This window comes from Triticum urartu, chromosome 2A, assembly GCF_056163025.1.
Source record: "Triticum urartu cultivar PI428250 chromosome 2A, HENAU_Tu73, whole genome shotgun sequence".
NCBI classification, from domain to species: domain Eukaryota; kingdom Viridiplantae; phylum Streptophyta; class Magnoliopsida; order Poales; family Poaceae; genus Triticum; species Triticum urartu.
Genome location: NC_141874.1, coordinates 48,242,698 through 48,255,708, shown reverse-complemented (window position 1 = coordinate 48,255,708; position 13,011 = coordinate 48,242,698). Strand labels below are relative to the sequence as shown.

At 48.3% G+C, this 13,011-nt stretch overlaps 1 protein-coding gene across 1 annotated transcript; it reads right to left on the bottom strand.

Moving 5' to 3' along the window:
• Positions 1–10,385: 10,385 nt before the first annotated feature.
• LOC125540874 (protein trichome birefringence-like 42) lies at positions 10,386–12,603 on the bottom strand. Its single transcript, XM_048704409.2, has 4 exons — positions 11,550–12,603; positions 11,208–11,389; positions 10,976–11,131; positions 10,386–10,868 (listed from the first exon to the last, which is right to left on the bottom strand). The coding sequence occupies exons 1-4, from the start codon at positions 12,384–12,386 to the stop codon at positions 10,526–10,528; spliced, it is 1,518 nt and encodes a 505-aa protein (XP_048560366.2). The 5' UTR covers positions 12,387–12,603; the 3' UTR covers positions 10,386–10,525.
• Positions 12,604–13,011: the final 408 nt, after the last annotated feature.

Below are 13,011 nucleotides of genomic sequence, written 5' to 3'. Positions count from 1 at the left end.
AGGTTTCTTCCCAAACCATAATTCAAACGGTGTCGTCTCAACGGATTTCGACGGAGCCCTATTTAAAGTGAATGCGGCAGTCTCTAAAGCATAGCCCCAAAAAGATAGCGGTAAATCGGTAAGAGACATCATAGATCGTACCATATCTAATAGAGTGCGATTACGACGTTCGGACACACCATTACGCTGAGGTGTTCCAGGCGGCGTGAGTTGTGAAACTATTCCACATTTTCTTAAGTGTGTGCCAAATTCGTGACTCAAGTATTCTCCTCCACGATCTGATCGTAGAAACTTGATTTTCCTGTCACGTTGATTCTCAACTTCACTCTGAAATTCCTTGAACTTTTCAAAGGTTTCAGACTTGTGTTTCATTAAGTAGACATACCCATATCTACTCAAGTCATCAGTGAGGGTGAGAACATAACGATAGCCACCGCGAGCCTCAACACTCATTGGACCGCACACATCAGTATGTATGATTTCCAATAAGTTGGTTGCTCGCTCCATTGTTCCTGAGAACGGAGTCTTGGTCATTTTACCCATGAGGCATGGTTCGCACGTGTCAAATGATTCATAATCAAGAGACTCTAAAAGTCCATCTGCATGGAGCTTCTTCATGCGTTTGACACCTATGTGACCAAGGCGGCAGTGCCACAAGTATGTGGGACTATCATTATCAACCTTACATCTTTTGGTACTCACACTATGAATATGTGTAGCATTACGCTCGAGATTCATTAAGAATAAACCATTCACCATAGGAGCATGACCATAAAACATATCTCTCATATAAATGGAACAACCATTATTCTCGGATTTAAATGAGTAGCCATCTCGAATTAAACGAGATCCCGATACAATTTCATGCTCAAAGCTGGCACTAAATAACAATTATTGAGGTTTAAAACTAATCCCGTAGGTAAATGTAGAGGCAGCGTGCCGACGGCGATCACATCGACCTTGGAACCATTCCCGACGCGCATCGTCACCTCGTCCTTCGCCAGTCTCCGCTTATTCCGCAGCTCCTGCTTTGAATTACAAATGTGAGCAACTGCACCGGTATCAAATACCCAAGAGCTACTACGAGTACTGGTAAGGTACACATCAATTACATGTATATCACATATACCTTTTGTTTTGCCGGCCTTCTTGTCCGCTAAGTATTTGGGACAGTTCCGCTTCCAATGACCACTTCCCTTGCAATAAAAGCACTCAGTCTCAGTCTTGGGTCCATTCTTTGGCTTCTTCCCGGTAGCTTTCTTGCCAGGCGCGGCAACTTCCTTGCCGTCCTTCTTTGAGTTCTTTTTACCCTTGCCCTTCTTGAACTTAGTGGTTTTATTTACCATCAACACTTGATGTTCCTTCTTGACTTCTACCTCTGCTGATTTCAGCATTGCAAATACCTCAGGAATGGTCTTTTGCATCCCCTGCATATTGAAGTTCATCACAAAGCTCTTGTAGCTTGGTGGAAGCGACTGGAGGATTCTGTCAATGACCGCGTCATCCGGGAGATTAACTCCCAGCTGAGTCAAGCGGTTATGTAACCCAGACATAGTGAGTATGTGCTCACTGACAGAACTATTCTCCTCCATCTTACAGCTGAAGAACTTGTCGGAGACCTCATATCTCTCGATTCGGGCATGAGCTTGAAAAACCATTTTCAGCTCTTCGAACATCTCATATGCTCCATGTCTCTCAAAACGCTTTTGGAGCCCCGGCTCTAAGCTGTAAAGCATGCCGCACTGAATGAGGGAGTAGTCATCAACACGTGTCTGCCAAGCGTTCATAACGTCTTGGTTCTGTGGGACGGGTGGATCACCTAGCGGTGCTTGTAGGACATAATCTTTCTTGGCAGCTATGAGGATGATCCTCAGGTTCCGGACCCAGTCCGTATAGTTGCTGCCATCGTCTTTCAGCTTGGTTTTCTCTAGGAACGCGTTGAAGTTGAGGACTACGTTGGCCATTTGATCTACAAGACATATTGTAAAGATTTTAGACTAAGTTCAAGATAATTAAGTTCATCTAATCAAATTATAATGAACTCCCACTTAGATAGACATCCCTCTTCTAGTCATCTAAGTATAACATGATCCGAGTTAGCTAGGCCGTGTCCGATCATCACGTGAGACGGACTAGTCAACGTCGGTGAACATCTTCATGTTGATCGTATCTTCTATACGACTCATGCTCGACCTTTCGGTCTTCTGTGTTCCGAGGCCATGTCTATACACATGCTAGGCTCGTCAAGTCATCCTAAGTGTTTGCATGTGTAAATCTGTCTTACACCCGTTGTATGTGAACGTTAGAATCTATCACACCCGATCATCACGTGGTGCTTCGAAACAACGAACTGTCGCAATGGTGCACAGTTAGGGGGAACACTTTCTTGAAATTATTATGAGGGATCATCTTATTTACTACCGTCGTTCTAAGTAAACAAGATGCAAAAACATGATAAACATCACATGCAATCAAATAATAATAGTGACATGATATGGCCAATATCACATAGCTCCTTTGATCTCCATCTTGGGGCTCCATGATCATCTTGTCACCGGCATGACACCATGATCTCCATCATCATGATCTCCATCATTGTGTCTCCATGAAGTTGCTCGCCAACTATTACTTCTACTACTATGGCTAACGCGTTTAGCAATAAAGTAAAGTAATTTACATGGCGTTTCTCAATGACACGCAGGTCATACAAAAAATATAGACAACTCCTATGGCTCCTGCCGGTTGTCATACTCATCGACATGCAAGTCGTGATTCCTATTACAATAGCATGAACATCTCACACATCACATATAGATCATTCATCATTCATCACAACTTTGGCCATATCATATCACAAAGCACTTGCTGCAAAAACAAGTTAGACGTCCTCTAATTGTTGTTGCAAGTTTTACATGGCTGAAGTAGGGTTCTAGCAAGAACGTTTTCTTACCTATGTGAAAGCCACAACGTGATTTGTCAACTTCTATTTACCTTTCATAAGGACCTTTTTCATCGAATCCGCTCCAACTAAAGTAGGAGAGACAGACACCCGCCAGCCACCTTATGCAACTTGTGCATGTTAGTCGGTGGAACCGGTCTCACGTAAGCGTACGTGTAAGGTTGGTCCGGGCCGCTTCATCCCACAATACCGTTGAAGCAAGATAAGACTAGTAGCGGCAAGAAAGTTGACAACATCTACGCCCACAACAAATTGTGTTCTACTCGCGCAAGAAGAACTACGCATAGACCTAGCTCATGATGCCACTGTTGGAGAACGTTGCACAAAACAAAAATTTTCCTACGGTTTCACCAAGATCCATCTATGAGTTCATCTAGCAACGAGTGATCGGATGCATCTACATACCTTTGTAGATCGCGAGCGGAAGCGTTCAAAGAACGGGGATGAAGTAGTCGAACACGACGTGATCCAAATCACCGGAGATCCTAGCACCGAACGGACGGTACCTCCGCGTTCAACACACGTACGGTCAGCGTAACGTCTCCTTCTTCTTGATCCAGCAAGAGGGAAGGAGAGGTTGAGGAAGATGGCTCCAGCAGCAACACGACGGCGTGGTGATGGTGGAGCTGCAGTACTCCGTCAGGGCTTCGCCAAGCACTATGGAGGAGGAGGAGGTGTTGGAGAGGGAGAAGGAGGCAACCAAAGGCGTGGATCAAAAAGCCCTCCTTCCCCACTATATATAGGAGGGCCTAGGGGGGGGGGCGGCCCTAGGAGATCCAATCTCCTAGGGGGCGGCGGCCAAGGGAGGTTTCCCTCCCCCCCAAGGCACCTAGGAGGTGCCTTCCCCTCCTAGGACTCTTCCTCCTTGAAACCCTAGGCGCATGGGCCTCTTGGGGCAGGTGCCCTTGGCCCATGTAGGCCAAGGCGCACCCCCTACAGCCCATGTGCCCCTCCGGGACAGGTGGCCCCACCCGGTGGACCCCCGGGACCCTTCCGGTGGTCCCGGTACAATACCGATGACCCCGAAACTTGTCCCGATGGCCGAAACAGGACTTCCCATATATAAATCTTTACCTCCGGACCATTCCGGAACTCCTCGTGATGTCCGGGATCTCATCCGGGACTCCGAACAACATTCGGGTTACTGCATATACATATCCCTACAACCCTAGCGTCACCGAACCTTAAGTGTGTAGACCCTACGGGTTCGGGAGACATGTAGACATGACCGAGATTGCTCTCCGGTCAATAACCAACAGCGGGATCTGGATACCCATGTTGGCTCCCACATACTCCACGACGATCTCATCGGATGAACCACGATGTCGAGGATTCAAGCAACCCCGTATACAATTCCCTTTGTCAATCGGTATGTTACTTGCCCGAGATTCGATCGTCGGTATCCCAATACCTCGTTCAATCTCGTTACCGGCAAGTCACTTTACTCGTACCGTAATGCATGATCCCGTGACCAGACACTTGGTCACTTTGAGCTCATAATGATGATGCATTACCGAGTGGGCCCAATGATACCTCTCCGTTATACGGAGTGACAAATCCCAGTCTTGATCCATGTCAACCCAACAGACACTTTCGGAGATACCCGTAGTATACCTTTATAGTCACCCAGTTACGTTGTGACATTTGGTATACCCAAAGCACTCCTACGGTATCCGGGAGTTACACGATCTCATGGTCTAAGGAAAAGATACTTGACATTGGAAAACTCTAGCAAACGAACTATACGATCTTATGCTATGTTTAGGATTGGGTCTTGTCCATCACATCATTCTCCTAATGATGTGATCCCGTTATCAATGACATCCAATGTCCATAGTCAGGAAACCATGACTATCTGTTGATCAACGAGCTAGTCAACTAGAGGCTTACTAGGGACATGTTGGTGTCGATTATTCACACATGTATTACGATTTTCGGATAACACAATTATAGCATGAATAAAGACAATTATCATGAACAAAGAAATATAATAATAATGCTTTTATTATTGCCTCTAGGGCATATTTCCAACAGAATCGTCTTCCGAAGATGAGGACGAGGACGGAGACGAGGACGAGGACGAAGAATGATGTGTCTTTCCTTTGTGTATTGAACTTGATTTGCATTTTAAACTTGGTTGGATGAAATTGTGGGCATGATTTTAAACTTGTGGGCATGAACTTCATCAACTTGTTTGTGTGAAATTTTTATTGTGTTGAAAATGTTCATCATTTTATGTTGAAAAATGCCATATGCAATGCACCGGCGGGTCGCGCGCGCTGCATTTTGGCGCGCTGCTGGAGCGACGCGCGCGCACTGCATTTTAGCGCAACCGTTGGAGCCACCGCTGCCGGCCACGCCAAACCAGGCGAACGGCGCGCGGCGCGTTGCGCGGCTGTTGGAGATGCTCTTAGGGGAAGCAATATGTGTGCTTTTATTCCCCAATTAGGCATCCATTAGCCAATCTCTGCATCAAATTTTTGATTTTCGACATGTGTGCTATTGTTTTTGTTTACCATTTAGGCAAGCAGGCATCGAAGCTTCTCTGCATGCATTTTCTTATGAGATAGCACGTGTGCTATTTTCATTACCCATTTGGTATTCATTAGGCAGCCTTCCTGCATTGTAACTGGAACTGAAACTCTGGAGCCCCCCCCCCTCCAAGGGCCTCGCGTCGCTCTCGCAGGGGCGACTCGGACGGCTCAAACCCTAGCCCGCCGTTGGGGCTCCCTCCCCATTTTCCTCTCCCTCGTCGCCGCCGGAGGGGTCGCCGAGGATGGTGGCGGCGAGGATCCGGTCGCTCCGCCCCGGTGGAGAATCTCGGAGCCGAGGTGGCGACCTTGGGCGGTGGTGCTGCATCGTCCTCAGCAAACAGCGGCAGCGGGTGCTGGCCGCTCATCTCGGCCCACTACTAGGAAAATGCTTATCAGTAGCGCTGGTTTTTGAGCTACCAGTAGCGCGGGCACCAGCGCTACTGCTAGGACGCTACAACTATTATTTAGCAGTAGCGCGTTTCTAAACAAGCGCTGTGGCTAAAATACTTAGTAGTAGCGCCTCTTTCTCTACCAACGCTACTACTATGATCACATAGTAGTAGCGCTCTATTTTCTCCCCGCGCTACAACTAGGTAAATAGAAATTAAAAATAAAAAAAGAGTCAGAGGCAATATTCATTTAAATCAAGACAAGTCCAGTGCAAATAAACTAAGTTCACAGAACCATCTCACAAGCATTAACGACAAATACCACATTTAATATAACCACACAATCTCACAAACTCATATATAGTAGTCCACAATGCATGGATAGATCATAGTTGATAAGTCTACTAGGTAGTCATACTAGCATATATATATTTCAGCATCCACACGCATGCATAGATAGATCTCACAAGCATATGTATTTCTAGATGATATCGATGACGACCATCATCCTCAAGCCTGGGCGGTGGGTGTTCCTGATAGTAATTAGGATTGCCTGTCCAACATGAAGATTCTTGCCGACGAGGAAGCTCTTCCATCCAACCGAGCTGAAGTGTGTGCGACCGTCCGTGTCCACGCCGTACGCACAAGTGGTGATGGAGCCCCTCGCGGTAAGGCGTATTTCAGCAGAGCCTTCTTCATCAGGCTTGATACAAAAACTCTCAGATAGGCTCTTTGGCAATTTTTGAATACGAAAAACATATCAATTAATAAGTAGCCTCACACATTCTACACTATCAAAAGACAGTACTACATTTCTACTCTAAGTATAACAATAAAGCATATATATCATTGGATTCACTAAGCATATAAGATTCACTAATCATATATATCATCGGGCTCTACACTAAGTATACTAATAAAGCATATATATCATTGGATTCACTAAGCATATAAGATTCACTAAGCATATATATCATCGGATTCACTAAGCATATAGATCATCAAATTTACTGAGTATATAAGATTCACTAAGCATATATATGATCGGACTCTACACTAAGTATAACAATAAAGCATATCAACAAATTACTACAGTAAATGCAACATACCATGATATGCCGATCAACCATGGTACTTGTCAGGTGGGTCAGGAATGGCACCCCGACGAAGTCAGCACGTGGCGGAATGATGTCCCATAGGTTGCACACCTCCTCCTCGCTCAACTTCATTCTTTGAGCTACGATGGCATCACCGAATGGGTCGTCATAATCCTCATCATCCTCATAATCTTCTGCTTTGTTGACACAAATCACGGCCAGCTTGGGTCTTTCAGCTCTGAAGGAGAAGCTGATCAACTCACCACCAGTGATACGCATGTGGTCGATGAAACGGACCCATCCATCTCCTCCCACCCGCGTCATCTTTCGTCCTTTCTCGATCTCCATAGTGTATGGGTCCCCAGGAGCCTCAAAGGTCACAGAGTCTCCAGTCAGATTGTTGAATTCTGACCTCACATTGCATGGGATGATCTGTGTACAAAAAGCAAAATGATATATACACGATGCATTAATGCCAATAACACTAAAAACAAAATAGTAGTTACTAGTTTCATATAATTTATTACCGCCGCATGAAGAAAACTAGACTCGAAGTAGATGCCAAACAGCGTGCCAGTTGCAAGGCTGCTGGCGCACCTTGACTTGCACCGTCGACATGGTGGTGGTGGTGGCGCCATTTCCCTAAAGCAATATGATTAAAGGATTAACGATCCAAAAAGTAAACATAAAGTTTTCATAGCTAGAGTTCACATGGCAAGCAAAATAACAACTAAAAAGTAAACATAAAGTTCAGTCCAGGGGAACACTTTATCTATTCCCACATCCAAAAGTTGAACCAGCTTAGAATCTTCCAGAACACAATAAGTAAACATCCATTCCACCTTTGGCATCAGATGCACAATAATTAAAACTATAAAAGGCAAACACCCCCCTTTTCGATCAGATACAACTCTCTGTCTATTTGTGTTTTCTTTTTCTGAAATTTACCAAAAATGGGTTCACTAACAGCATCATAAGAACTTAGCAATTTGAGCATCACCACATACAAATACTCTCTTCAACCTGAAAGAGAGTATCGAATCAAGCATTGATTTTTCCATGAAACCACATAATAGTGAGAGCTTCTTGGTCATATCTTTATGTGCATCAACAAAGAAGCTAGTGGCAGTAGCCAAGAATTGAAACTCTCAACCGTTGCTGTCATATCAGAGCTAAAAAAATGCTCACGATTCTACGGTCGAGCACTATGGTTGTTCCAGCTAAGGAATGACAAGTAGTTACAAGTACTACATCAATGATCCTAAATGTCGGAAACAATAGTTATGACATGGACGCCCCCTCTCTAAACCATAGAACACTAGGCACCGCCGCCGCCACCACTCCGCCAGGGGCAGCAGCCAAGAATTGAAACCCAAGTTTCAATTATATGTGCTAAAAGCCTCTACTTCTCTAGCTACTTCTCTCTACTCTCTCCTAAGTTTCGGTGAGCAACAAAAAGCCTATACTTCTCTCACCTAACCCCTCTCTCTACTCTCTCCCCAATCACGCGAGGAGCATGTCGCATCAAAGCGCGGAGCCACCGTGCAATCCCTAAATCCCAAAACATGGCGAGCCGCCGCGGCAAATCGATTGGAGCCTAGCTAGTGTGGCGCGTGCAGGGAGGAGGAGATCGAGGGGGACTTACGAGGCTGGAGCGTCGGAGTAGGCGAGAGGCGACCTCGTGTGGTGGTGGCGCACGACACCGTCGACGGGGGTGAGGCGGCCGGGGACGAACCCTAACCGCAGCGGCGTCGTCGAGCGGAGGGGATCGATTCTGAGAGTGTGAGGGGGTGCGGGGGCGCTCGGGCCGTTTTCTTTTGCTCTAGTAGTAGCGTTGTTTAGAGGCCGGTGCTACTGCTAAGCCCACCAGCTGTAGCGCCCGTTCAAAACAAACGCTACAGCTAAGTGGGCTACTGCTTTTGCCCTGCGGCCCATCTAACAGTAGCGCGGCCCAAGCAAACAAACGCTGCTGTTATATATTAGTAGTAGCGTGTTTCCTGCCCAGCGCTACTGCTAAATACTAGTAGCGTAGGGTCATAAACAGGCGCTACTGGTAAACTTCTATCTATAAGCATTTTCCTAGTAGTGCCGTGCGGGCGGCGCGGTGACGGCGGTCGATGACTGTGGTGCGCGGTGGATTCGGGACACCCGCATCAGATCTGAAGGCATCTTCCTCTTCAACCTCTTGTCACCCCTGTAGCAAGCAAGAGGGAAATAGGTCGTGCCAGAGATCGTTGAACAGGACCCTGTCGAGCTTAACCAGTGTTGCCCTTTGCTGCTCGTTCGTCCAAGTACGACTTCCTATGACCTGTAAAAAGCAGTGTGTTATCATCCCTGCTAGTAAAGTTGAATCAAAGAGAAATAATGGGAGGAGGCAGTGTTACCTCAATTCCTTTCTACTCCAGCCTAGTGTGTTGTCATTCAAACAGTATCTGCTCATATCACGGAGTGTTGCACACCTGAGGGATGGAAGGTGCAACAATCCCTTGGGGATTCGGTCCATCCACGGGCATCTTTTAAATGACATGTGGAATAGCTTTGGCATTGTTTTCTCCGTGTCAAGGTTCCAGGTGAAAACCCTTGTCCGTCTAGACTCGGCAGTGGCGACGCTTAGCGCCGTTATCCTGGCGTTGTCGATCGTGGAGCTTAGGTGTTTTAGGGCGTTGTGTGGTGTTGTTAGCAGATCCTTCTATGCTCTCTTACAGTAGCCTATTCGTGTCCTGTGAACTGTGATAAAGTAGTCTAGGATCGGCATTGTTTGAGAGCTACCCTATTACTTTGTATCGTTCTGCCATGTAATCTGTTCGGTGTTTGTTTTATTTATAAAGAGGTCGAAAGCCTGTTTCGAGTATGCGATTCATTGATTTGCCAACTGATTTCAGCCTCATTTCCCCATTCATTGATGCATTGTCGTGCGGCAACTACCTAATTAGTCTCCAGCGAATAAACGAACGCCACATGTACCCCTAATCCTTTTCCATGAGTTCAAGAGTCTTGTCTGCCTTTTGCAAGTCGCCGCCGGTGGTCATTGGTCGGTCTGCTTGATCTGGCCCGGGCTTCATCGTCGCCGGTCTGGTCCCTGAAATCTGAAATCAGGACCGTCATGCTGTTCGGACCGGACCGCCGGTGGCCGGTCCAAACGTCGGCTCGGACCAGGACCGGACCGGCCCGGACCGTGTCCACTCTGAATGGCGACGTTTAGCGCTGTTATTATGGAACTTAGGTCTTTTAGGGCGTTGTGTGGCGTTGTACTCAGATCCTTCTATGCTCTCTTACAGTAGCCTAGTCGTGTGTCCTGCGTGATGCAGGTAGTCTAGGATCGTTTGAGTGCTATCACATTACTTTGTATCGTTTTGCCATGTAATCTGTTTGGTGTTTGTTTTATTTATAAAACGGGACGAAAGCCTGTTTCAAGTATGCGATTCATTGATCTGTCAACTGATTTCAACCACATTTGCCCACCATGCGTCAGTCAACCGGAACCAGACAGACTATATCAGCCTAGCTAGATTGTGTCTTAGAAGTACAGTATTCCTACAAGGCTACCTACAACTGTACATTAGATGAGGGATATCTCGTCAAGGAAGCAAGCAAAAGCACATTCCATGTGTCAGGCAACCCCGGCAGGCACCAGTGGCTGCAGTCAGCATACGCGACCGGCTGCTTTCGTTGCTCCAACGTCAGAGGCTTCCCATCCCGGTTGATCGAGTACACCGAAGGATGGGCGTCGATCCTGAGCTCGGAAAGGCGCGTGATGTTCAGATATGCGGCGGGCGTCCTCATGCTCCGTATGCTCCCCTCGACGATGGACACCATGCTCTTGGGGAACCATGGAACGATTGCTTCGTCCGCGGCGATGGGAGACGTCTGATTGTAGCACCAGTTCGCGCTGCATACATTGTAGTACCAGCGTTGTATGTATGTTAGGAGGTTCAGTCAGTCGGTAATGCCTGAATTTTTGTTATGCTATAGTTTGGCAGAAAGAAATGTGCGTACCCCTTGTGTTCAGGCGAGACGCTTCGGAAGAAGACTCTGGTTCTGGTCTGGTCCACGTTGTGATCCACCCATCTCGCCCATGTCCTCAGCGCTCTGCTGAATGCCTCCTCTCCTTCCATCTTGACCAGCATCCCGTTTCTCTCCAGGTGATCCCAGCTGCAGTCAGTGAAATAATCAGCTCGCCGGCCGCTGGAAAAGGGGATGAAATATATACGAGCGGAGATGGACTTACGCCCTGAGCTTGCCGGTGTGCGTCCACCAGTGGCCGGTGTTGAAGACGAGGACGTCTGCCCCGATCACCTGCTGAAGCATGGCTGGGAGCTGGTCTAGCTTGAGCACCTTGGTCCGGTCCGGCTTGGTCTCAAGCTGCACCAGGAACGGGCTCCAGAAGAACTCCACCGAGCAATTGTAATCCTGCAACATTAATTTTCCCTATTTTTATTTCAAATAATTTTGTGTAAGCTCTATTGTAGCAACATGAATTTCAAACAAATAATTTGGAAACAGAGCATGCATCTGGGGGCACTCTGTTTCTGAAGTAGGAGTAGTATTTCTCAAGAAAAGGCGTGAGTACCATGGCGCGGAAGATCTTGTGCTCGGAGCTGGCGTGGTGGACGCGCGCCCGCGAGCGGTCGGGCAGCGCCGTGTAGAGGATGCAGGCCAGCGACTCCCACATGTTCCTGTTGAGCGAGTCGCCCACGAACACGAGCCGCCTGTTCCGGCACTGCTCCAGCGCCCCGTGGCCGTCGAGCCTCCCGACGGCGCCGCCGCACCCCCTCGGCTGCCACCGCCACTGCTCGTAGCCGGAGTCCGGGCGGCCGTTCCTCCGGCAGGTGACCTGGTCGCTGAGGAACGGGCACTCCGCCGCCTCGTACAGCGGGTACCTCGCCGGGTCGCGCACCCAGCTCCCGTCGAACAGGTCGCACTCCCTTCCCTCTCCGTCGCCGTCCGATGCCGGAGCGGGCGCGGGCGCCGACGCTGCCAGCTCCTCGTCTTGCTCCTCCTCCTCGCTGCCGACATCTCCCGAGCCGGCGTCCGGCGCTGGCGCCGTTGAGTCGTCGGGGTCATGGTAAGCAGCAGCAGCACGAAGGGGAGAGGGCGCTGACGCTGCCGGCTCCTCGTCTCGCTTCTCCTCCTCGCTGCCAAGATCTCCGGGGCCGGCGTCCGGCGCTGGTGCCGTTGAGTCGTCGTGGTCATGGTAGGCAGCAGCATGATGATGATGAGGAGGAGGAAGATGAGGACGTGGAGCGGGCTGCTGCTGCAGCCTGGAGAAGTGCTCCCACGGCGGCGGCAGCAGCGCGGGGAAGAAGAAGGGGCGGGAGCCGAGGAGGAGGCCGGCGGAGAAGAGGCAGAGGCAGAGGAGGGAGCAGAGCGCCCATCTCCGGGCCGTGGACGTCGCGAGGGAATCCATTACTCTCAGTGGAGGGAGGGGGCGCGTTCACGAGCTCGATGGAGCTGGCAATGGCGGAAGTCTATAGGAAGGAAAGTCAACCGACCCCGTCGCCGCTGGTCAGAGCCATGGACCGGGCGTGGGATGCGTGGAGCTGAGGTAGAGTGGTTTTGGTTGGTTGCGTCTTGGTGAGGAGGGGTTAGGGTTTTGGTCTGCTGCCGTTTCTGTCCGGGCAAAATTTCAGATGATCCCAAGTATTGATAATTTCTGATCTGGTGAGAGGTAGTACTACTAATAGGTCTCCAGCGCTCATATTTGGTACTCCCTCTGTAAACTAATATAAGAGTGTTTAGATCACTAAAGTAGTGATCTAAACGCTCTTATATTAGTTTACGGAGGGAGTAAGTTTTAGTAGAAAAATAGGAAGCACCGGAATGGAAAGCACGCATTGATAATCTATTACTTGCGTGTAAAGGGCGCTCGAGTAAAAGGAAACAATTGCATTCCTGAATAACATGATCAATGCAATTTTTGAACACAGTATTGAATGCCACGATTTTATATTGAGATATCATGTTTTTTGAACAAATATTGAGATATCATGTAGTCAGGCAATAGCGTGACAGTACAAAACATATGAAGCTTT

Bases quoted from the DNA above. Each gene is read 5' to 3' on its own strand.
- LOC125540874 (XM_048704409.2), bottom strand. From the start codon at position 12,386: ATGGATTCCCTCGCGACGTCCACGGCCCGGAGATGGGCGCTCTGCTCC. The intron at 11,390-11,549 runs GTACTCACGCCT...TTAATGTTGCAG, and splicing joins ACAAGATCTTCCGCGCCATG to GATTACAATTGCTCGGTGGA. The intron at 11,132-11,207 runs GTAAGTCCATCT...CACTGACTGCAG, and splicing joins CACACCGGCAAGCTCAGGGC to CTGGGATCACCTGGAGAGAA.